Source organism: Malus domestica, chromosome 17 (genome assembly GCF_042453785.1).
Source record: "Malus domestica chromosome 17, GDT2T_hap1".
Classification (NCBI taxonomy): Eukaryota; Viridiplantae; Streptophyta; class Magnoliopsida; order Rosales; family Rosaceae; genus Malus; species Malus domestica.
The window spans coordinates 2120017-2145026 of NC_091677.1; the positions used below are offsets into that span (position 1 = coordinate 2120017).

A 25010-nucleotide genomic window follows, 5' to 3' on the forward strand; every position below is an offset into this window, starting at 1 on the left:
ATGCATGATGGAACCGAGAACGACTCAACTATCTCCCTTTAATGAATCAGACTAGCTCACAAGAAATTGAAGACTAAAACGGTATGCATTTCAGCTTACTCTGAAAAGCATGGTCTTCGGATAACAATTCATCCTCAAAGGGAACAGGTTGTCTCTTAGACGGATAGTTAGGGGCCATTGTGGGACCATAATTTTCCAAGATCAGAGGAAGGTTGATCCAAATATAGCTACCTCAAAAGTCTGGTTATGGACTCACCAGCTCCGGACGGAGCTATAACAGACGGACTAGTAGTGCCACCATCACTCTACTCAGGGGCACTAGGCAGAGTCATGTGACTCCATTGAATGACCATGCTTGTTATGCAAGACACGCGATCTGATCCGGATATGGACACAATCAAATTTTATAAGTCTTGGGGTTCCTATAATCTAGGATTCTCCCAACTTAGAACAAAGATTTTATCCTAAAAATGTTTCTCTCCCCACGGTATAAATGCAACCATCTAGGGTTCATCTATAATATAACGAAATCTAAACATTTCAATTCTCTTACCCACTGCTTGAGTCTAAAATCATTTACTAACTTGACCGTCAAATATTCTTTGGCCGGTACACCCCCGGTCCTAGGCTTGCTCACTATTATTTACTATTTTGCATGTTACTCGGATTTGTGCTCAATCACCACTCACAGCGGTGCTCAAATTTGGTTCCAACAGTCTCTAATTTTGTTGTAATTTCTTTCCCTGAAGTTGTAAAATGACAAAATGCTCATGTTGAGCTGAGTGAAATCCTACATAGACGTTTAAGCTCAGTTCATATTTTGTTTCCTTTTTTATTGTATTTGAGTAGTACTCATCACTACTAATGTGTGAGCGCAAAAAGAACCCAAATCCAACTAGTAACAAAAAAAATGACATTCGTTTAATGTTTGAAGGGCAAAGTGGTGTTTTGTCATTAAAAATAAGGAAAATTAATGAAAAAGGGTTTGAAAACTTTAAGTTTTAACGAACAAAATAAAGGGTAAAGTGAATAGTACCATGATTAACTTTTTAGTGTAAAAATATAATTTTTTGTTAAAGTAAACAGTACCGGCAGCTTTTTGTTAAAATTCTCTTAAAAATATCTGTTTTGTCTACTAGTGAAGGAGGCTTTTCTATGCGGAAACTTTCGCATTTGATCCTCTGAGTATCTATTAATTTGCTAATAAATATCTTCTTTCTGTGTATTAGATGGAAAGCTCAAAACTTGGCAAGTGACGTTCGTTTAAAGTTTAAGGGCAAAATGGTAAATTTACACTCAAAGCTATTCTATACGTGCTTCACGTGTGATGTTTTGTCACAAAAAATATTTGTTTTGTCTTCTAGTGAAGGAGGCTTTTATATACAGAAACTTTCATCTTTTAGAAAATCATTCCACAGGGTACCACTTCTCTCTCTTCTTTCTTTCGGTCTCTCCCTCACTCCTCTTCTCTCTGCAGCGCAGAGAGCGAAACTACCTCCTGTGGCTCAACCTCCAAACCACCCTCGTGGTCTACTCCTCAAACTCAACACGGCCGTGTCTTTTGTATGTATAGCATTCACATAATACCACGAGCTCGGTCGGGTTCGACTTCCCCGACAAGCCGCCCCGTTTCCCCGACGGAGTAAGGACTTTAACCACCATAGATTCGACATGTTTATTAATATATTGTGTATTGTTTTCTTTTATCGTTTTGTTTAAAATTTAAATTTAAATTTTTTCCCTATAATCCAGTGTTTCACAATAAGGTTATCTCAAAACTTTAGGAGTGAAGAGATTGTTATCTTAAACGAGCATACCCAAAGATGAACTTTGGGTATGTTAAATTTAAATTTGATATCAAATTTAAATTTTTGAAGGAGCCCGCAGTTGTCCTAACCTTAAATGGCTGATTTGTTATCTTAAACGAGCATACCCAAAGATGAACTTTGGCTGCACTATGTGCACATAGCTTAATCCGAAGATTGCCCAAAAATTCAATCTGTGAGTATTAGTTTTTTCTTACTAGTTCTAACATATGCTCGATCGATATAAATTTAGATTTCATAAATTTACAGATCGATGTTGCCAAGCCCAGATTCCGGATTGGAGATGGCAGACACAGCTGAAGCATCCCAAGCCACAGGAACAGGTATGTGCACCTTTGCCTTTTCCATATAATTAGGCATTTGTCTTTGGAATTGACTTGGACCCTCACAGGACGAGGAGAAGTTCATTATCAAAATACTCTCTGACTGATTTACAGAATTTTATGCTTGTGATCATAATTGATAATGTTGTAAATCACTTGGTAAAGATTCTTTTTTTGTAAAATAATAAATTATGAAATCATTTATTCATTGAACAGTCTAAAAACAGATATTTAGATTCAATACAAGCATTACAAACTATCTATATCTATTTGTTACAATTGATTGACTATATAACTTTAGAATTAATTGATTTTCTACAAAGATGATTTTTATTAAGTAATTTATAATTTGAACGATTTTTATCATAAGCACGAACTATGAATCAATAACGAAGGTTTATTTTTATTTTTATGAGGAACTCCTCAACTTTGAGGTGACAAACGTACCTCTGCCTTTTTGTCGTAGTGAGCCCAATTTATTTGGCCTTCCAAAAGGAAAAGCCACTAATATTTGACATTTTTTTTGTTCATATTCATTAAAAGGAGAGACGTCCTTTTATTTTTTTTGTCAATAAAAAGAGAGACGTGAGTAGTGTCAGTTTCAGCTTTGGCCTAGCTCTTTTCAGTTAAATTAGATCTATCTTTATAGAATAGTTCAATTTAAACTACAGCAAAAATAAGATAGGAAAAATGAGATATATTTCCCAATAGAGAATGATGGGATATAAACATAAATGAATTCATTTTTCAGGAGAGATATTCAACAATCACACGAATAACAACCCAAACATTGTTGGGATTGTTATCTCAAACGAGCATACCCCACTTATTCAGGGGTATGTTTATTTGATATCAAATTAAGGATTAGAGATTGTTGGGTGTGAAGAGATTGTTGTGTATAAATAGAAACTAGATTAAAGTCTTAACATTCTATGTGCTTGAAGTAATTTATTTGAAGTTACTTTAGGAGAATTGAAGAAGGAAAGGTTCGGGAAAGAACGAATAATGAGAGTCAACAAACAAATTGACGGTCCTTGGACCTAACATCTTCCACTGTAAAAATAATGGGATACAAAATGGAAAGGGATCAGCTCTGGATCCCTTCCTCCTAATCCATCAAATCAGAATATCCAGACTATTGAAATTTGATCCAACGACTGAAGTTATTATAACTTTTAAAGTGGGTCATTGTTTGTAGCCGTTTAATCAAATTTTAGTGGCACGGATTCCCTGATTTGACAGGTTAGGAGGAAGTGATCCGGAGAGGATTCATTTCCATACAAAATGAGTTCTAAATTTTCTTCACCAGAAACCCATGTGGCCTCTCTGTTTCTTTTTCAATTTGTTGACACCTGTTCTTTTACATTTTATCACTTAATCACAACTTAACAGTGTTAACTATTAATACCTAAAATTAAAAAAAAAATAGAGAAGAAAACCAACGGTGCACCCTTTTGAACTTCTGCTTTCAAATTTATGCATGCCACACCTCCCCCTCTCTTCAAACTTAGGTGGGATAAGGTATGATTGAGAAAACCGATTTTGCTGTTCCAAGTTTCACTTCAAACGTTTTGGATATGCTCGCCAGCAGTGATACTTGAAATTAAGTTAAAAGACATGTCACTCAATTAGATAGAGAATTTTGAGTGCAGAAAATTTGGACTCATACAATACATAGGGTAATGTTAGGGGACTAAATTTAAAAACTAAATTTGCAAACTAAATAATGTGCAAACTAAATGATATGTGTAACCAATCATCAACTTTCATGTTCTTTAATTTTCAAAATTTAGTCTATAGATTTGGTTTTCCTAGCATTATTCCAAAATATATTCCCACAACAAATGTTACTCCAGAGGTTTTGTTTCTATCCAAAACTCTGTATTTGAGTTATGTACGGATGATAGAAACGTATGAGGGTATGGCTTTTATAGGAACTAAGAAACCAAGAAAACAATAGGTTTCCTTGCTTCACGTCCCATCGCAAAACCAATAATTAACCATCTCAGTTTTTATTTTACTTTTTAAAAATGATGTACCTTTCATATTTATCTTTTTTACTCATAATTTGAGACTTGACAAGTGTATTCTACCAACAAATTAAACTAAATTTTTACCAATGAGTTATGAGTTTAATTTGGTAGTAGAACACACATATCAAGTGATGAGTGAAAAAAGTGAATAGGTAAAGGGGAATGAGGAAGCTATCTAGCATTCCTCTTACTTTATTCAGTCTTCACTATTTTTTTCTTTTCTTTTCTTTCTGTCATTTCTCCTCCACCAAATAAGGAGGGATATCTCATCAGAAAGTAGTTAATATATCCCTTGTATAAAATGCCATATTTAATTACATACGTACCCTTGACAGTTGATTATAAACGTTGGTTCCAAAATGTACGGTGGGGTAATTGGTGTAAAGCGAAGGAGTTTCTCAACCTACACCCCAGTCCAATAACAGCAACGGATTCACATGGGGACACAGCTCTTCACATAGCAGCAGACCATGGGCACGAGCAAATTGTGGAAGAACTGTTGCAGTGGATGACGGAAGAGCAATTGGAGACAAAAAATAATAGGGGTCAGACGGCTCTTACTATTGCTGCTGCAGAAAACATCAAGATCGTTGAATGCTTGGTTGCGAAGAACAACAAACTACTCCGTATTGCCGATCGCCGCGGAAGGACTCCGATTGTCATTGCTGCTAACAAGGACCGATGGGATATAGTGGAAGAGCTGGTGCAGTTGATGACGGAAGAGCAATTGGAGACCCAAAATGATGATGGTGAGACGGCTCTTACTATTGCTGCTGCAAAAGACCTCAAGATCGTTAAATGCTTGGTTGCAAAGAACATGAAACTACTCGGTATTGCCGATGGCCACGGAAGGACTCCGATTGTCATTGCTGCTGAGCATGACCGATGGGATATAGTGGAAGAGCTGGTGCAGTTGATGACGGAAGAGCAATTGGAGACCAAAAATGATGATGGTGAGACGGCTCTTACTATTGCTGCTGCAAAAAACCTCAAGATCGTTAAATGCTTGGTTGCAAAGAACAACAAACTACTCTGTATTGCCGATGGCCGCGGAAGCACTCCGATTGTCATTGCTGCTAACAAGGACCGATGGGATATAGTGGAAGAGCTGGTGCAGTTGATGACGGAAGAGCAATTGGAGACCAAAAATGATGATGGTGAGACGGCTCTTACTATTGCTGCTGCAAAAGACCTCAAGATCGTTAAATGCTTGGTTGCGAAGAACAACAAACTACTCCGTATTGCCGATGGCGACCAAATGACTCCGATTCTCAGTGCTGCTAAGAATGACCGATGGGATATAGTTCGGTACCTCTACCCTCTAACTCGCCTCGAAGATCTAAAGCCAGAAAACGGCCCTTGCGGCTCTCAACTTGTTTGCTATTGTCTTCAGGCCAAACAATTTGGTAACGAAACTACTCTTAACCGGCCCTTTCTGCACTATATATAGTATATATACATATATATGTGCCTTTTATCAAGCGGGATCCCCATTTTAGCTGAAAAATAGAGATGATGCGGCGAGCCGTCTGATTTCTTTTAGTGAGATCGTGCGGCTGGACATTAAAGATGCATTTATTACATTTCATGTTTCCTCCATTTACCATTTTGAACGTTCTGGAGAGTGGGAATTTATTTTTCAAGTTCTGATTCTGGGTTGCAGGTTAATGGAGAAGGCGTGGTAATAACTTCTAATTCGATTTAATTGTAGATCTGAACTTGGGTTGTGACTCTGTTCCTCTTTTTTCATCTTCAATTTCTAACCACTGAAAAATTTGAGTCAGAACTCGATAAAAAACTCAAGAATCATCTTTTTTTCTATAGCATAACTTAACTGAAGTTTCTTCAGAACGTTTACTCGAGCCAAAGAAAACGATATGAAACAATTCTAAAACTAAATTGTTTATGTCCACAATTTTTTTTATGCGTATGTAAATCCACTTAACTCAATTCAGTAACAAATCTAAAAAGTTTTAATCTTTAATATTTGAAAAAAAAAAAAAAAGCAAATCGTTGAAACCAATCTCTAGAAATTAGAAATTGAAAGGAAAAAAAAACTCCAAAATCCTTAAATCCGTTCTCCAGGTTGCCCAAAATGATCAGGGGGAAAAGATTTGGGTTCGATTCGGAGCAACGGAGAAAAAGAGAAGAAATGTAATAAGTTGTGTTTAGTTGCAACCCCACGATCTCATTAAAAGAGATCGGACGGCTGTCGCATCATCCTTATTTTCCAGTTAAAATGGAGATTCCTCTCCTTAAAGAGCCTTTAAGGAGCCTCATACACATATATAGTCTAAATGTGCATACATACAGATCTTGTATTCGAGTTACTTGACCGTTGCCCGGGCTTGGGATGTGCTAAAGGCTTTGAAAGTTACCCTATATATGAATTTGCTTTTCTGCCCTCAGCATTTCTGAGTGGGACGTCGCTCAAATGTTGGCAACGGTGGATTTATAAATGTTAGTAATATTTTCCCTTTTCTCTTATTACCATCAAATTTGTCAACATTATATGTGGCGTGTATAAATGTCACCTTCCACATAATCGTACTATAAATGGATACTATCATAATGTCGTGTTTACATTCACAAAATCTGTAGTAAAAGAAAATTGGTCTAATGTCAAAGATATTATGTACAAGGAGTATTTTGAATGAGGAAGTCGTATTTCTTGGTAGATATACACGTAGAGCATGCTCCTTCCGTTAGTGATGCTCGGATAAATGTTCAAAATCAAGAAAATGAACAAGGTGATCAAAGGAATAGCACAGGTATGTTACATCTCAAAACTCAAACTAAGATTTGATATGTTGAAGTCCTTTTCATATGTTCTGTTAATTTTTTGTATTTTTCTCCAATTATTCATCCAAAGAGTCGCCGTATACTCTCTCCCTCTGTCAACCTTGAAGGACTTGTCAGCAAGATCAAGTCCATTTGTTTCATTTTTATAGGTAAGTGATTTTCACACACTCTTTTAAACATCTTACATATCCTTATTTAATCATGGTTGTTGATTTTGTTGAATTTATTCAATTTGATGACCATGAAGTAGGGAATGCAAACTACAAAGGGTGTGTGAAAATCACTTCTTTTTTATTGATTTATTGGAGTCAAATTTATATGAAGATTCATTTGAATTTGGGACCAAATTTTTTATTGGGATCAAAACCTTCGAGGATTTATACGGACTGGATTAGAAATACAGAACCCAATTGGATTTGGAAATTGCAGTTGGAATGGGCATAGGCAGGCTGCTGCAAGCTTCCAAATCATATGGTGCTGTAGGGTTTCATATAAAATTTCCCTACAATAAATAAGAATTTTATTTTATTTTTCTTTGCTTATGCCATATATGACCAAATTAGCATATGAAGAATTTTGGCAGCAAAATTTAATTTTAAATTTGTTTCGCAGTCTTCGGTTTATTACAAGGACTTCCATCGAGGCTTTCAGAGTCTTTGGGTATGTGGGCATTAAGTTTTTTTATTTTTATAGAAACTGGTAAACACACAAGTAACTTCTCTCACACCTCCGTTGAAATTATGCATGTTGATTTTGTCTGATTTATCAAGTTTAGAAGAAATTTTTCAATGTGCTTGAAATACGGTGACGTGTCATTATATAAGTGGTGAGATACTTGTGTTAAAAAATTAACTAACTTGAAAAATAAAACTTCTCTTCACTTATATAATAACGCTTGGTGTACCGTCCATATTCCGGGCACAAAAAAAAATTTCCCCAAATTTAGAGGATTATGTGAGAAACTTAAAATTGTGTGAAAATCAACTCTCAGTTTTCATTTGTTTAAATTATCAATTTATTTATTAATGGACTCGTAAAAATATGGTTGTGAGTTGTACTATTGTTTTGAATGTCAATGTAGGAATCAACCGCATTCGTGATCTGAAATTGCTCCATGTTCGGTCACTTCAAATTTTGAACCGCACTTGTGAGAAGATAAAACATTTAAATAATGAAGAAATGATGAGATATAAACTATATGAAACAGTATTCAATGCTGTTGAAAATGGGATTGTTGAGATCGTTATTTCTTTATGCAAAGCCAAACCAGAGTTATTGATCAGAAAAAGACCAAGGAAAGGACCATACGAAGAGCCCATATTTCCAGATTCCCTACTTCCACACTCCATGGTTAAAGAGCCCGCATTTCAGGAGTCCATATTTCATTACGCTGTTGAATGCCGTCAAGAAAAAGTTTATAGCCTTGTATACGGGGCTGGTACAAGAAATTACCTTGCGACTTTGAATAATAATCGGGTGGAAAAAATGCTATATCATGCTGGGAAGTTAGATCCATTGGCAAAGGAAAAGCTTGATTGTATTCCGGGTGCAGCCTTGCAAATGCAGAGAGAAAGGCAATGGTACAAGGTTAGAATTATTTTATATTATTTTTGTAGGCTTATTTATATCTATGGCCCCTCAAAATCAATCCAACGTACTCAACCTCACGGAATTCAAATGGAAACTCTGGTTCATGTCCCTCGTTGCCCAGAATTTTGGATTGAAATTTTATTAATAAATAATTTGATTGAAGAACTAAATACTGAATATTAGTGTTAATTAAGAAATTTAATTATGAAAATTAATATTTCTTTCTAAAATCATGGAAGTTTTATTTTTAAATTTATTATTATTATTATTTTGGAGAGAGGGGGAGAGGTTTGAAACTATTATAATAATTTAGCCAAGGGGGAAGTTTCGAACCCGGGATCCAAGGATGGACAACTCGGAAAGGTTAACACCAAATAAGGATTTATAATTTTTTTTCCTCAAATTTGAATTGTGTGAATTCTCAGGAAAAAAAATAATTTTAAATATGGTTACGTGTTAAACATTGATACATTTTACGTATAATACAGTGATACCTTTTTTTATGAAAGAATTGGTGCATTATAAATATATGAATGGGTTTAAATAAAGACTAAAAAAAATTAGTACAATCAAGAGTTTAAAAATATGGGTACAAAAAAAAATTAAATGTACGGGGTTACAAATTAAAACTAAAAAAAAATATTGTATTTTAAAAATGGTTGCAAATAAAGAAATAGGTTCAAATTAAAAAGAAAAATATATGATACAAAATTTAACAAAAAAATATAAATATACCAAATCAAACCTTTCTAACACTAAATAAATGTATTTGAAAATGATTAAATAATTTTTAATTGTAAAATTTAAATATGCTAATATGTAAATATTTAATTAAAAATGATGTGGATATAAAAGCCAAAGGGTCATAAAAAATTGGAAGAAAAAAAATATTTTTAATCGATGAAATAGAAAAATGAAGAATGTGAACCTAATTTCTATTTTTTTATTTATGAGATCGTTATATGGTTTTAGTTGTATTGTTAATTTCATCTTGTACTTAATGATAATTATGCAATAAGGTAAAAAAAAAAATCACCTTTAAAGTTTAAGTCTAAAGAGATAATATATGAGTTCAAATAAAATTTCCAAAAAAGAATAAAAGCTAAACATGAAATGAATAGTTTACAAAACAGTTGCTTATAATGGCCAAATTTCAATAAGATGCACATATATCCTTCATTTTTTTTCCTTTAAAATTACTGAAAGAATGCGATCACCTCATATCACTACTATGTATTAATTTTTGTTCAATGAAATGCAGGAGGTAGAGAGCATGGTTACAACCCCGAGAGCCCCACCTTTTACAGAATATGGTTTGAATGCCGCTAGATTCTTTACCAAGAACCACAAGGAATTGCATGAGAAAGGAGAAAAGTGGATGAAAGACACAGCAAGTTCTTATATAATTGTTAGTGCCCTCATTATTACAATCATGTTTGCTGCAGCATTCACAGTTCCGGGTGGACACAATCAAGAAACAGGGTTTCCCATATTCTTAAATGAAAAGTTATTTATGGTTTTTGTAGTTTCAGATGCAATTTCGCTCTTTTCTTCTGTAACTTCAGCGTTGATGTTTCTGAGCATCCTTACATCGCGTTATGCTGAAGATGATTTTCTCAAATCCTTACCCACAAAGATGATAATAGGACTTTCCACACTCTTCATCTCCGTTGCAACCATGATGGTTGCCTTCTCTTCTGCCATATTCCTCATGCTTCGTGACAAATCATCGATTAGTACTCCAATAATTTCCCTTGCTGGTGTTCCCGTCATTTTATTTGTTTGGATGCAATTTCCCCTTCTCCTTGAGATTATTGTGTCTACCTATGGCGGAGGAATATTTGATAGGAAAGTCAAAAGCTGGATATAAATTCTTGATGGTGTATGCAATATGTTGTGTAACTGAAGTAATGTAATGTTTGTCAGCTCTAAGAAAGCTTGTATGCAGTGTACACACTATGTATGTGTTTGGTTCCTATAATAAAATCCCCATTAGGGCTGGGTTCGGTTCTTATCGGTTCGGTTTTTTGCCAAAACCGAAACCAAACCGAAATTTCGGTTCGGCCCAAATTTTTTTCGGTTTTTTTCGGTTCGGTTTTTTTTTTCGGTTCGGTTTCGGTTTTTTTTCGGTTTTTTTTTTCCTCCAAAAAATGCAAAACAACCACAAAAAATGCACATTATTCTCTTCGGTCTCGTTCAACAATGGCGCATTTTTCCCTTCAGTCTTGTTCATCAATGTCGTGTCCTGCACTTCAAACTTGTTTACGCTTAACGAAGCATTTTTCTCTTCAGCCTCGTTCAACAAAGTCGCATTTTTCTGTTCAATCTCTTTCATCACAGGCCATTGTTGCTCTTCAATCTTTTTTTCGCTCAATTCAGCATTTTCGTCTTCAGTCATCTAGAAGCCTATGCACAAATGTAGTTAATATCAGCCATCTAGATTGCTTTGGAAATGGTAAAATAAGTAACCATATTCAGGTTAAAACTTAAAACCAATTGAAGAATCTGTGCTAAACACGTCACAAAGAATCTGTGCTATTGAGTAAAATAAGTAACCATATTTCTGCTGCTCGTTCAGAAGCACATCAAACAACCATGTTTGTTATATATTAACCATGTTTCTGAGTTCTGACCCTTTAGTTTGTTTATTCACATCAATTTTCCCACTTAAATTTTCACAAGCCATTTCATTATTTTGTCCCTCCCTCACCTCCAAAATCTTCCTCTCCGCTTCCACTTTAAATTTACTACCAGATGGATTAAACTAGTTATTCACAATCTCAGACACAACAAACAACAAGTAATCTGCAGCAACTCAAAACAAATTGCAAAACCATGAAATTTAGAAGCTACAGATCAAATTCATCAGAAGTTCAGAACCAACGAAATTGAAAAAAAAATATGCAAAACGCATCATGGGGTGAGAGACTAACCTTGCAAAGGAGGGGATTTGTGGGTCGACACTTGAGCCTTGAACCGGCGAGAGAAAGTCGACGGCGAGTGAGAGGGATAAGAGAAAGATCGCTGAGAGACGGTGACGGGGATGGGTGCTGAAGACGGCGACGGCGAGTGAGAGGAAGGGTTGCTGCAGGGTCTGCACGCTCGCAGCCATGGGGATCGGTGCTGGAGCTTGAGGGAGGACTGAGAGAGAAGAGGGAGAAATTGGAGGCATGGAGGAAGTCTGGAAGTGTGGCTGCGCAGAGAGAGATGAGGGGAGTGACAAATAGAAAAAGTGTGGCTGCTAGGGTTTTATTGATTTGATTATAAAAATAAAAAAAAATCCCAAAATCCGGGGGGCGTGAAGAGGGTTCGAACCCATGCGCTCCACCAGCTTGGAAAGTTTCACTAACCAACTTCACAACAAGTTCTGTTTTGTTATAATTGTATGACTAAACTATTTATAAACATTGAAAAAAATAATTAAATATATATATCGGTTTGGTTCAGTTCGGTTCGGTTTTCGAACCTCAAAAATCAAAACCGAACTGAACAGTTTCGGTTCGGTTTTTTTCGGCTTCGGTCCGGTTTGGTTTTCGGTTTTTTTCGATTTTCGATTTTTTGAACCCACCCCTAATCCCCATTGTTCAATTTTTTTGTATTTGTTCTCCAGTCTCCAGAAGATATAATTTCACTGGACATATTAATATTTGTTGTAGGCAAAATTTATATTTGTTCTTATAATTTCACTTCTAAGAGGAAAGTCAAATGCTGGATATAAATTATTGACGGTGTATGCGATATATTGTAACTGTAGTAATATAATGTTTGTCACTTCTTATAAAAACTTGTATGCATTATACACACTATTCAAGTGTTTGGCTCCTATAATTAAAACTCCCATTGTTCAATGATGAGTCAAATTTATATTATATATTTGGGTAAAAGACTGTTTACTACCCTCATGTTTCGTGGTTTTCAACATTTAGTACATCAAGTTTTTTTCGTCTCAGAGTCATACCTAAAGTGTAAATTTTGGGACAGTCTCATACATCCGTTAGTCAAACTGTTAGTTCTCCCGTTAAGTGATGACGTGGCGCCCATGTGGACAATGACTGGGCGCCACGTGTCAGCCACGTTTTTTTTTTCTTTCTTTCTTCTTTTCTTCTTCTTCTTCTTCTTCTTCCACCTGACTGCACCATTTTTTTTCCTTCCTCCTTCTCCTTCCTTCCCCTTCTTCTCCTTCTTCCTTCTCTTCCTCCGAATCTGGGGAAGTTTTTTTTTCTTCCTCCTTCTTCCTCCTTCTTCCTCCTTCTTCCTTCCTCTTCTTCTTCTTCTTCTTCTTCCTCCGAATCTGCCCAGATTCGGTTTTTTTTTTTTTTGTTGAGGAAGATGAAGAAGGAGGAAGGAGGAAGGAAGAAGAAGAAGAAGGAAGAAGAAGAAGGAGGGAAAAAAAGAAAAGAAAAAAAGTTGCAGTCGGAGGAAGAAGAAGAAGAAAGAAGAAAAAAAAAAGAAAAAAAAAAGCCGAATCTGGGCAGATTCGGAGGAAGAAGAAGAAGAAGAAGAAGAGGAAGGAAGAAGGAGGAAGGAGGAAGGAGAAGGAAGAAGGAGGAAGAAGAAGAAAAAAAAAAAAACTTCCCCAGATTCGGAGGAAGAAGAAGAAGAAGAAGAAGAAGAAGAAAAAGAAGGAGAAGGAGAAGGAGAAGAAGGGGAAGGAGGAAGGAAGAAGGAAGAAGGAAGAAGGAGGAAGAAGAAGAAAGAAGGAAAAAAAAAAAAAACGAATCTGGGCAGATTCGGAGGAAGAAGAAGAAGAAGAAGAAGAAGGAATAAGGAGGAAGGAGAACGAAGCAGGAAAAAAAAAATTCCCCAGATTCGGAGGAAGAAAAAGGAGAAGAAGAAGGAGAAGGAAGAAGAAGGAAGAAGGAGAAGAAGGGGAAGGAAGAATGAGGAAGGAAGAAGGAGAAGGAGGAAGAAAAAAAAAGTTTGCAGTCGGGTGGAAGAAGAAGAAGAAGAAGAAAAAAGAAGAAAGAAGAAGAAGAAAGAGAAAAAAAAAAATCCCCAGATTCGGAGGAAGAAAAAGGAGAAGGAGAAGGAAGAAGAAGGAAGAAGGAGAAGAAGGGGAAGAAAGAAGGAGGAAGGAAGAAGAAGAAAAAAAAAAGTTTGCAGTCGGGTGGAAGAAGAAGAAGAAGAAGAAAGAAGAAAGAAGAAGAAGAAAGAGAAAAAAAAAATTCCCAGATTCGGAGGAAGAAAAAGGAGAAGGAGAAGGAGAAGGAAGAAGAAAGAAGAAGGAGAAGAAGGGGAAGGAAGAAGGAGGAAGGAAGAAGGAGAAGGAGGAAGAAAAAAAAAAGTTTGCAGTCGGGTGGAAGAAGAAGAAGAAGAAGAAGAAAGAAGAAAGAAGAAGAAGAAGAAGAAGAAAAAAAACGTGGCTGACACGTGGCGTCACGTTATTGTCCACATGGGCGCCACGTTATCACTTAACGGGAGAACTAACAGTTTGACTAACGGATGTATGAGACTGTCCCAAAATTTACACTTTAGGTATGACTCTGAGAACTAACAGTTTGACTAAATGTTGAAAACCATGAAACATGAGGGTAGTAAACAGTCTTTTACCCTATATATTTTACCCTATTCTTTGTATGTTTTGGTAATTATTTTGGTAAAATTTTGATACTTTGATATAATTTTTTTTAACAAATAATATTTATCTATACTAAGGGGTAGGGGATTGGGCTAAGCCTCACAATGACTAGCAATAATGTGGTTCAAATTCGCTTTTAGCGAGAATCGAACCTAAGACCTGTCACTTACAAGTAAAGAGGAATATCACTAACTAGTAGTACTAAGTTGCAATACTTTGATATAATTTGACTGCAAAACTTGAAGGAAGTTTGATGTTCACCATAAAACTAACTGGCAACACGGGGAATAAACCTATTACTTATAAATACATATAAGGTCTTTTCTTTTTTCAATATGAGATTCACACTCTCAATAGAAATTAGAGCGGGAAAGATATGGTCTTGGATCATATATTTATAAATGTGATTGAAGGTGGAAATGGAATTGAAGTCCTGGATCGAATCACCATGGCCATGTGGGTAGAGTTTGTTGGAAAATTTAATATTATTTTTATTATTATATTAAATTTATTAATTGAATTGAAATTATAAGTGATGTTTTTGGGTGGAATATGTGTCTATATTAATGAAGAGATGCAACTTTTGACTCTTTATGAATGATCACATATTTTCCAAAAAATGTATCTCAAATTTTATAAATAAGAAAGCCCCCTATAATCAATCAATCATTTTATTAGTTACATAATTATACATAGAGTAACTAAATATTAGATAGTCTCATTGAGTCCACATGAGAGAATATTCAACACAATCGTGGTTCATTAGAGCCTTGTGATTTAGAGTGCTACTATTACAAGGACGTGGTCATTATATCTTGAGAGACAAACGCCGATCAACCATAAACACCGTAGTGGGGCATAAACTTGTCTTAAGGACAAAGTGTAACACTTGCCTCGACCTTATTTCTAGGTTTTTCTAACCTATTATATCATATTCATTTAATATTGGTTACTCGTGTGCATGCATTATTTTGATATATAATTATAGCACTTATTTCTTAATTTTCTATGGTTTTTTTTATTAGCACCTCACATTAAAATTTAATATTAAGTGGCTTATGTAACCTACTATGCAATGACAATTTTGACCTTATGAGGTTTAAAGAAAATATAAAATTTCTAAGTACACCACAAATTACTTTTAAAGTATTATTTATCTTCTATAACTATCAAAACCCCTCTCACCCTCCAATCCATTGTTGAATAAAATTCTAACTATTGAAACAATAAACACGTCGATTGAGAAAAAAAATTAACGAATGGAACATGATATCAGTATTTTGGAAGCTTCACATGAGGTAAAATTTCATATTCGTCATTGTTTTAATTATTCAACAACATCGGTAATTACTTAAGCTTGCTTTTGCTTTCGATAATACCCAATTTCATAGGAGGCTAACCCAGCAACGCCTTTTCCGTTTTTATCCATCTTCTTGGGTTTACTTTTGCTCTATTAGGTTCATCCTAGTTGCTATTTTTTTTTGCAGAAATCCTTTTTTGTTAGCACAAGGCTTAAGAGACAGAGAAAAGGAGATTGACTGTGATGACCCAATGAAATTCAAGCTCAACAGACCAAGATTGTAGACTTCTCTTTTTAGAGAATGTTAGAGTTTTAATCCTAAGTCAATTTAATTTATAAAAATTGAAAATGAGTATTATAAAATTTGAAGAATGGGGTGTATAGAAAATGTGGGGGGGGGGGGGGGAATGTGGGGTGTAAGGGTATTATGAGAAAGTATGTGGGGTATATTAATATAATTTTTAATTGAAAAAGTAATTATGAAGTGTATTAAGTATGTGAAGTTTAATCAACAATATGTGGAGTATTAATAGAATAAGCCATTTTCTATTTGATTTAATATAGCAATATGAGACTATATTTTTCCATGATCACTCGATCGCATGAACCAATAAATTTACATCCAATCAATTGGCCAATAAATTTACATCGCTCGATCGTCATTTCTAAGAAAGCTTGTACGGCCATCGCATGAAGCGATGCAATGCTCCAAGTCCAAGTCTTGAGCTGCAAGAAAAAGTGATTGTGTCGTTGCAGTCCAATACAGAAATGTACTTATGCTGTATATTTAGGGGGCGTTTGTTTGGCTTCGTTAGAATTCATTGGACTGGACTGACTTACCAGTCCGTGTTTGGTGTGAGAAGGGATTGAGTTTAATGAGACTAAGTCGGACTCGTGCTGACTAAGTCCTTCACTCCTTGATCTTCGCTAAGCCCCTCGAAAACTACCAACATCATGCGAACCTAGTCATCAAAATCTAGCCTTTTTGCCAATCTCCATCATCCTGCGAACCCAACCCCCTATTTGCTTCCCGACGAACAGACAAAAGAACACTTAATCGATATGCAAAAATGGGTTCTCTATTTTTGTCGATTGAACTGGAATTAGACCCATAAAACAGAGATAACGGTCTTCGCTTGAAGAACTTTGGATCCGAAAACGATCTTCGCAATTTGAGATCCCTCTGCGACACCGAAGCTCCTGCGCCAAGGGCTTCCTTGGAGGCGAAACAAAATGAATACAAAGGGAGAGGGGACAATGGTACATATGTGAAACAGTAGAAAAAGGAAGGGGGAAGGAGGAGACAGTGGATCAAGTAAAAAATGAGCCGTAAAGATATCAGAGAAGAATATGAGTCTAGAACAAATGGAAAATGATAAAGAAATAATAAAATATTAATTGATATAGATTAAATTTAAAAAAATATTAATAAATATAGATTAAATAATATAATATTATAGTCCTGCTTCTTAGTCCGACACTGCATCAAATACTTCACTAAGTTAGTCTAGCTTAGTCTAGTCTAAGCCAGTCCAGTTTAGTCCCTAAAACTAGTCCAGTCCGAGACAGTCCGGTGCAACAAACGCATTCTTAGAGCAATAGCCATCACTGCCAAAACTATAAGTTCGTTCCCTATAACTTGTCTTCAAAAAAGTAGAAGACATGTTTCATGACTTTTAGTAAACTGAAAATTTCACCCTTAGATATCTTTTTTGTGACAAGATCAATCCCTTGGAAAATGGCTCACATGTGTTGCAGAGTTGCGGATGAAACATTTAACTAAAGTTTTAACGAAAAATTAATGGAGATGGTACAATCACACTAAAACATGAGCATGATTTTATGTTTCCATAGTATTTGCAAACACAGATAGTTAAATATATATATATATATATATATATATATATATATATTCAGGTAGTATTTGTGCAATTTTTCCCTAAATTAAGTAAAAAGAATCATGCAAAGTCAAAGAACCAATATGATCTCAACATAAATCGAATTGACAATTGTAGTCAATTATATATATCATACAAATCAACGGGTTTGACAACAATTAACGTTCTTATAGGGGTGTTAGTTGAACTGCAATTTCTAATTCCACGTTAGATTAAATTTTAATTACAAATTCGGACATTTGCAAAATGACTTTGATAAAAATTGGAATACGTGTTGAAGTTCCACTGTGCGTTTTTTTGTCGATGAGGTCCTTGATTCTCACTGATTTTGGTTTGATGGCGCGGATGGTTGAGGATTTGATATTGAGTTCCTCCAAGTTGGAGGTTTTGGAGCTTCGAAGCCGCACTGAACTTGACGATCGTTGGAAGATCTGTAGCAAAAGCATGGAAAGGATAGCCATTGAACCTGAGAGTTGCGATTATGACCGTGGAATCAACCGGAGGGTTTTGGTTGTTGTTTGCCCAAACGTTTCTTCGTTCAGTTTCGATGCCGGTTGGTTTGTCAAGTTTGTGGTGAAGGATGGTTCGTCCCCATATGAGATTCACGCTGGCTGATACCGAGCTCCGAAAGAGTGGTTTAAGGTAATTTTCTTGATTTGTGTTCTGATAAAGTATTATTTTATTGATTTGATTATTTCTTGAGCAATGTAGCAATAATGCCAAAGATTTGAGCCGTATGTAGCAGCTTGGTTGGTATTCTGATTACATAGATTTTGGTGTTTTCGGACTTGAAATATAGCCGTGTATTTCGAATGAGAATGTATCTTATGTTGGAGTTTTGAGCTCCTTTAAGTCTCGGGGAACTCAATGGAACTTGAGGCCCTTATATTATTTTAGTCTCCTTTATTAATGATTAGGTGTTGGACCATTTGAAATAGGGATTAAAGCTTGGGCCACTAATTGTGTGGATTGGGCCACTAATTAGTTTTAATTTCGAATTAAAATTTTAATTAAAATTAATTAAAAACGTTTTGATTAATAAACACAACTTCTTCAGATATATCTAAAAGGTATTTGAAGATGTATGAAAGAGTCTATATAACTGGAGTTCTCGGTTCCATTAAAAATCATCTTTTCTTCCTCCTTCACTTCCGTACAAACTTTTCAAAAAGTAAACACACAAAGCAAATTCGCTAGAATTCTATAATTCAATGCGGGTTGTAGAATTAGATAGTTGCATTATGTATTGCAATTATTTTTTAGTAATAAAGTATAAGAATTTCAAGTTCTGTATTTCTATTATTTTGTTTCTAAATTGTTCTCCAACATCTTATTATGAAGCTCTGTGGTTTATACACTGAATTTCTAGGAATTGAAAGGTTTAATTTTGGTGTTTTTGAGACTCGTAGATATGGCGGTGTAATCGTGTGTGAGACTTTGTCTTCTAGGAATCGAAAGAGACGTTAACAGGAGATAAAGCAAGGCGGTGTAATTTTGTCATTGAATTGGCCATGCGTGGTTATTCTTCCAAATACAGGGGAACTGAATAGTGTTTGTGGTAGCCTTTCGCTTCCGCGCAGATGCAGGGGGGCGTATCGGAACATTTTTCTCATCGGCATTACTTTTCTTAGATGATCTTGGAGCCTCCTAGTTTTTCTTGCCTACTTCATAGCTAGAGTTTATAAAGAAAAGTAAAGAGAAAACAATTCCGGCTTCGTGATAGAGAAGCATTTTTGTGGAAGCATATGCAAGGAATCATTTAGCCATGCATAACGTAGAAATTTGGTCAGAAAGTGAAATATTCATGTATGTATAAACAACAACAATCAAGCCTCATCTCACTAACTGGGGTCGGCGGCGTGAATCTTAGTCTGTCACACTGGTACAAGTATAACACAATCAATTAGCAGACTTCTCAGCTTTGTAGTTGCTAAATTGTTGCCCTTTCAAATGATTTCTTGTTCAAGAAAAGCCAGTTAATTCGCCACTTGTGAGTTTGATTAGTAATACATCAATTTGGTAGCCAATTTTTTCTTGGGTTCCTTCCATTTCCACAAGAATTTCAAAATTTTGAACTTGTTCCAACACAACCAGACAGCAGATGAAAATTTTGAACTTTTTCAGAAACCTAAGAGCCCCAAATGGACAGAAACAGAGAAACCCAGAACCCCAAATTTGACAGAAACCCTAAACCCCCAAATTGACAGAAACCAACAAGTGCAGAGCAGAAAATGATAAAAAAAGCAGATGACGTAAAATTGAAGAATCCAATCGACTGGTATGAAAGAAAATTGAATAGAACAAAAGGGTCCGTACCTGATTCATCTCCAGTAACGACGTTCGTTGCAAAAAGGATTCCGCGCGCGGTGTTCTAGGTGAGGACCAAGACACAATTTTTCGGACCGGATCAAAACTTTGTGTTCTGGCTTGGGGTGTAAAAGTAAATGTAAAAATATGCATGCGTTTGACGATAAAAATACAGAAAATGTAAGGGTTGTTGCATGCCTATTAGATTATAAATGTGATTGTGTAAGTCTTATCATATTTGGAATATGCTTATGAGATTGTATTATATCTCTTAAACTAGATATTATCCTATTAGAGTTGTAATCATATTGAGGTCCTACTACTATAAATAAAGACACAATGAGGTAAAATAACACATACCTAACAATTACACAACTCTCTTTCTCTCTATTATTGCCGCACCCTCTCTCTCAATTATAGTTCAGTTAATTAGGCCTACGACACGTTAATATCAGTATACTCTTGACGCTACGCTACAGAGAGTTTGATCTTCAATCAGAGAAGTATTACGTTTTTTTTAATTTTTTTTTTAAAGGAAACGATGTATTGATTACTTAAACTCATCCGGAGTTACAAATATCTTCGAAGAGAAGCTCCTGAATAAGAGTAGGAGGCTCCTCAAACCAAACTAGATTATTGCTACTAACCAAAGCAAACTTAGCAAGACAATGGGCAAACCCATTACAAAACCGAGAAGCATGAATAAATTTCACTCTAGAGAAAATGGAGGCGAGCTGCAAAACATCTTCCACGATCATACCAAGACCTGAGGAGTCTGCCACAGTGCCATTAAGGACTGAAATAACCTTCAAAGAATCACTTTCAATAACAACCCGTTGAGCCCCCTGCATGTGCGCAATCTGCAACCCGTATCGTATGACAATCAACTCCAGGAGTGGCACCGAAGTGACCCCTGAGTGTTGCTGTTCCCCAGCCGCCAAACCCCCCCCCCCCCCCCTTAATCCCACACCACCACTCCAACACCCCCCCCCCCCCCCACACATATTCGTAGAACCTTTAACAGGTTTGCATTCACCTTAACCCACCCTTGGTCCGAAGGAGACCACCTCGGTGAGGAGACGACCCCTACCCTAGCAAGAGCATAATTTGCTGCTTGAAACAAGAGTTTCTTTCTTGCCAGAAACCCCACATGATCGCACAAGCTAAGTCAAAATCCACCTCCTTAGCCTCCAACAACGCAAGTAGCTGATAGGATTAAAGGCACACCATAAAGTAGCACACAAATATCTTATTGATTTTCCTTATTAACACTAAGATTTGTCAATTGTAGCATATGAAAATAAGGGTCTTTCCTGCAGAATATTGTTTTATCTAACTACTTAAAATGTCACAAAAACTGGTTGCTGTCCCTACTGACCAGTCATTGAAAAATAATTATTAGACCGACTTACACTTATCTAAAGTCTACAAAATTTTATTTGAAGATACTAGACACACGGAACTAAACTTACACAAATTTTTGGGATTTTTGGAGTTGATTTTCTATTTAAATTAAATCGAACAAAAACAGGACAGAAACAAATTTTAAATAGTTCACAAATTAAGAAAAACGAGTTAGGGGAATTGCTATCCACCACCAAATAATCATGCAAACATGTTATGTTTCATTCAAATTCCTTTATTTCCGGATGAAGATGCTCAAGTTGGCTCAATGTTAGAACTCAACCTATTACTCTTTCTTATGTGGTATATTAAGAGAATGACGTTTTCAACTTAACTTAGTCCCTAGCATGCAATCTAGAATGGCGTGTTCATAGATTTAACAAGTAGAAATCATTAAGAATGAAAAGAGTTTGAGTCATCACAAGGCATCGTAAGTACTAGCGTTGTCTTACTTATCCTAGAAATTGGTTCACATGTTAATTGCAATTAACAAGTACTACTCTAGAACATATGTAGGTCCCCATTCGACAAGGGCAGACACACACATATTCATAGCATTAGAATCCTAGATATGCTTACTACGTATGCATCCATAGAAAACAAATAAAGAATTCATCAATGAGACAAGTAGTGAACCAATTTTCATCAATTCATAAAAGTAATTCAAACGAAATGTCATAACAAACTTGCAATCATATTCGGGGCTTCAAAATAGCCCCTAACTACTAAAAATTTAGTTACACACAATCCTTAAGTTAAAACAAAAGATAGACATGAGTTTGAGAAGATGGAACCAAAAGAAATCGATCGAGGCCTCCTCCTCCCTTCCTTCCTTCCCCAATGCTGCTTTTAAACCAATTCTTGTTGCATCATTTTCTTCTCCTTAACTTACTCACTAATAGCCATTTAGTGATGACAATAAGTGAGAGGAAATGTGGTAAAACAATTGTAACACTTTAGGTAGCCTTTATGCCAATTACTCCCTCTTAATCCTCATTTTTAATTCCATTTCCTCTAATATTTGAATAGGTGTCAGCTGACTTGTTCTTGGCTGCTAGATTTATTGGGTTTATTGCAGTTACAAACTGCTCAGCCTCTTGGTAACCTTTCAGTATTAAAATGGCCATAACTTCTTCTAGACAAATGATATTAACAATCCGCGAAATGCTCCAGAAAATAGACATTCGTAGCTTTCCAATCATATAAGGCTCATTCTCTAATTCATTATGAGTTGTTTGCAACTTGCTTCCAAAGTCAGCTGATCTGCACAGACATTTTTGACGAATTTGTTACTTAAAATCGCACTTGTGCTATTTTTCTTTTATTTGCTTGACAAATCCCACAAAACACAAAAACAAAGTAAATAGCTCAAAAATATAAGAAACTAACTAAGAAAAGACAAGTGAATTTGATGTAAAATATAGATAAATGTGAGCTTATCAGTAGCCAATCCTTCAACCCCAGACTCATACTCCTAGGCACTTGAAGTCCATAGGTAGAGCTAAACCAAACCACTCTAGCAAACGAGCATGTGAGTAACACATGAACCGCATTCTCGTCCTTCCTTTTGCACACCCCACACTCCAAATCCATGCTCACTCATTTCCTTTGAAGGTTAACTTTGGTTGGAAGAATATCATGACATACCATCCAAGTAAAGTTCTTAACCTTGGGAGGAATGTTGCCTTTCCATATATGCTTTAAAAGTCTCCCATACGCACTAACCGAGTTAGAGGAAGATGCACTGCTATACGGCGATTGTAGCCACTGCTGAGCCACCCAGTACCCACTCTTAACAGAGAAAAAACCCTTCTCATCATAATGCCACATCAACCTATCCTCCGGAGCACGAAAGCTAAGAGGAAGAGAAAGAATCAAAGACACTTCCTCGGGGCTAAAAAATTCCGATAACAAATCGGTACGCCACACCCTTGAAGAAGTATCAATCAACTCATCAACCTTCATTTGAACCCTTCCAAGAGGAGGTGTCGAGAGAATCTTGAAGGTACCAGGCCGCGGTACCCACCGATCCAACCACACCCTTATGAACTGTCCATCACCCACCACCCACCTAGAGCCACGAACCAGGACCTCCCTCGCCTTTATAATACTCTGCCAACAGTACGAAGATGACGCATGTGCTTTCGCATCCCAGAAAGAGGAGTTTGGAAAGTACCTTACCTTGAAGATTCGCGCTACCAATGACGAGGGATGGTAGAACACCCTCCACCCTTGTTTAGCTAACACGGCCATATTAAACGCATAAAGATCCTAGAACCCTAACCCACCTTCCACTTTAGATTTACACATCTTATCCCACGATCTCCAATGGATTTTCCGACCCTCCGACCCATTCCCCCACCAAAACCGAGCCATAAGTTGATGAAATTCATCACAGAAGGTCTTCAGGAGTAAGAAACAATTCATCACATAAGTCAGAAGGGTTTGGGCAACAACCTTTACAATAAGTTCCTTCCCCGCACTACTCAACAACTTACTTTTCCACCCATTAAGCCTGTGTGTCACTTTCTCCTTGATAAAAGAGAATGTTGGTTTTTTATTCCTTCCCACACATGTCGGCAACCCCAAGTACCTTTCGTGTCGTTCCACCAACTGAACACCAAGAAAACATGCTAACATTTTTTGGTCATACGGAAGCACATTTGCACTAAAAGCCACAGTACTTTTAGCGAAGTTCACGGATTGACTCGAAGCTTGAGAGTAGATATCCAGAATATGTTGAATCACCGCACATTTATCCACATTCGTTTTACCAAAGAGAAAACTATCGTCTGCAAATAAAAGATGATGAATCGTGGGAGCACCCTCACATAGCCAAATCCCACTCACTTGCCCTAATTGCTCCCTGTGTGAAATGAGAGCCGACAAGCCTTCAACACATAACAGAAACAAATATGGTGATAGAGGATCCCCTTGCCGCAACCCACAGGACGGAATCAAATAACCACTCGACTGCCTGTTGATGAGGAAAGAATATGACACCGACTTTACACACGCCATCACCATCTTTATCCATTCGAGAGCAAACCCAGCTTCACCATCATTGCTTCCAAAAAAACCCCACTCCACCCAATCATGATCTTTACTAAGATCAAGCTTAAGCGCGAAGAAACCTTCCCTACCACTCCTCTTATTATGCAAATAATGTCCAATCTTTGCCACCACAAGAGAATTATCCTAAATTAGTCTTCCAGGCACAAACACACTTTGATTAGCCGAAATAATCGTTGACATCATACCTTTAAGCCGATTAGCAATCACCTTAGTACCAATTTTGTAGAGCACATTACACAAGCTAATAAAGCGTAGTTGGGTCATATCTTGTGGCTCATTCACCTTAGGAACCAACACAATGTGAGTGAAATAGACTTCCTTGCCTAAGTGCCCAGATTGCAAAAAAGACCGAACCGCCTCCACCACCTTCGAATCATTCTTTTTATGATTAATTTATTATTTTATTGAATTGATCTACATGCTATTAATTCAATTTAATTTTTATTGTTGGACATGATACAATGTATTGGAGATGCTATTTCGGCTTTCCAAGAAAGATTTTCTACAAATTCCTATACTCAGTTGTTTTACCAATTAGGTTCTTTTAAAATAAACTAAGATATTTGAAACGACCATGAAACATGAAAACATTCTACATGATACATGAACCCCTACATTTATATTTTCTTTCCGATATATATATATATATATATATATATATATATATATGTTCATATATTTGTCAATATATACATTGCATGCATTACGTAACTATGAGTTTACTATGCAGAATTTGTGAGTCATAGAATCTAAATAAAATAAAAGCATGATTTTTTTTATTATTGGGTTCTGAAAACCTTAAATACTAAAAATCTGGAAAAAGAAAAAAAAAGAAAAGAAAAGGGAAAACTTGGCTGAGCTACGGCTTGCAGCC

At 36.1% G+C, this 25010-nt stretch overlaps 2 protein-coding genes, 2 long non-coding RNA genes and 1 other non-coding gene across 15 annotated transcripts; 2 read left to right on the forward strand and 3 right to left on the reverse strand.

The window, feature by feature from the left end:
* Positions 1–1398: 1398 nt before the first annotated feature.
* Positions 1399–10588, forward strand: LOC139193788 (uncharacterized). 11 transcript variants are annotated; one of them, XM_070817467.1, is made up of 9 exons: positions 1399–1642; positions 1753–2001; positions 2059–2149; positions 4518–5588; positions 6496–6642; positions 6861–6953; positions 7597–7644; positions 8066–8571; positions 9836–10588. In XM_070817467.1, the coding sequence occupies exons 3-9, from the start codon at positions 2080–2082 to the stop codon at positions 10442–10444; spliced, it is 2544 nt and encodes an 847-aa protein (XP_070673568.1). In that variant the 5' UTR covers positions 1399–1642; positions 1753–2001; positions 2059–2079; the 3' UTR covers positions 10445–10588. The 11 variants fall into 11 exon arrangements, with proteins under 11 accessions (XP_070673568.1, XP_070673564.1, XP_070673566.1 ...); XM_070817463.1 differs by having other exon boundaries at positions 2076–2149; XM_070817465.1 differs by having other exon boundaries at positions 1785–2001; positions 2076–2149.
* A 150-nt stretch (positions 10589–10738) lies between these two features.
* Positions 10739–11992, reverse strand: LOC139193794 (uncharacterized). Its single transcript, XR_011578275.1, has 2 exons — positions 11508–11992; positions 10739–10980 (listed from the first exon to the last, which is right to left on the reverse strand). It is a non-coding gene; the product is annotated as an uncharacterized lncRNA (long non-coding RNA).
* A 3693-nt stretch (positions 11993–15685) lies between these two features.
* On the forward strand, positions 15686–15780 carry LOC139193927 (small nucleolar RNA Z107/R87). Its single transcript, XR_011578470.1, has one exon. It is a non-coding gene; the product is annotated as a small nucleolar RNA Z107/R87 (small nucleolar RNA).
* A 3266-nt stretch (positions 15781–19046) lies between these two features.
* Positions 19047–19748, reverse strand: LOC139193762 (uncharacterized). The gene is made up of 2 exons (XR_011578232.1): positions 19667–19748; positions 19047–19229 (listed from the first exon to the last, which is right to left on the reverse strand). It is a non-coding gene; the product is annotated as an uncharacterized lncRNA (long non-coding RNA).
* Positions 19749–20217: 469 nt separating this feature from the next.
* On the reverse strand, positions 20218–24088 carry LOC139193629 (uncharacterized). Its single transcript, XM_070817049.1, has 4 exons — positions 23655–24088; positions 23350–23464; positions 22709–23173; positions 20218–20517 (listed from the first exon to the last, which is right to left on the reverse strand). Exons 1-4 carry the CDS (start codon positions 24086–24088, stop codon positions 20218–20220), a joined length of 1314 nt encoding a protein of 437 aa, XP_070673150.1.
* Positions 24089–25010: the final 922 nt, after the last annotated feature.

Excerpts from the sequence above, each read along its gene's own strand:
- LOC139193788 (XM_070817461.1), top strand. The coding sequence starts at position 1,566 with ATGTATAGCATTCACATAATACCACGAGCTCGGTCGGGTTCGACTTCC. Across the intron at positions 5,589-6,495 it reads TCTTCAGGCCAAACAATTTG|ATCTTGTATTCGAGTTACTT; the intron begins GTAACGAAACTA and ends GCATACATACAG. Across the intron at positions 7,645-8,065 it reads GAGGCTTTCAGAGTCTTTGG|GAATCAACCGCATTCGTGAT; the intron begins GTATGTGGGCAT and ends ATGTCAATGTAG.
- LOC139193629 (XM_070817049.1), bottom strand. The coding sequence starts at position 24,088 with ATGGTGATGGCGTGTGTAAAGTCGGTGTCATATTCTTTCCTCATCAAC. Across the intron at positions 23,465-23,654 it reads TTGGTGGAACGACACGAAAG|ACCTTCTGTGATGAATTTCA; the intron begins GTACTTGGGGTT and ends TTACTCCTGAAG. Across the intron at positions 20,518-22,708 it reads TTAAGAACTTTACTTGGATG|ATTGCGCACATGCAGGGGGC; the intron begins GTATGTCATGAT and ends TACGGGTTGCAG.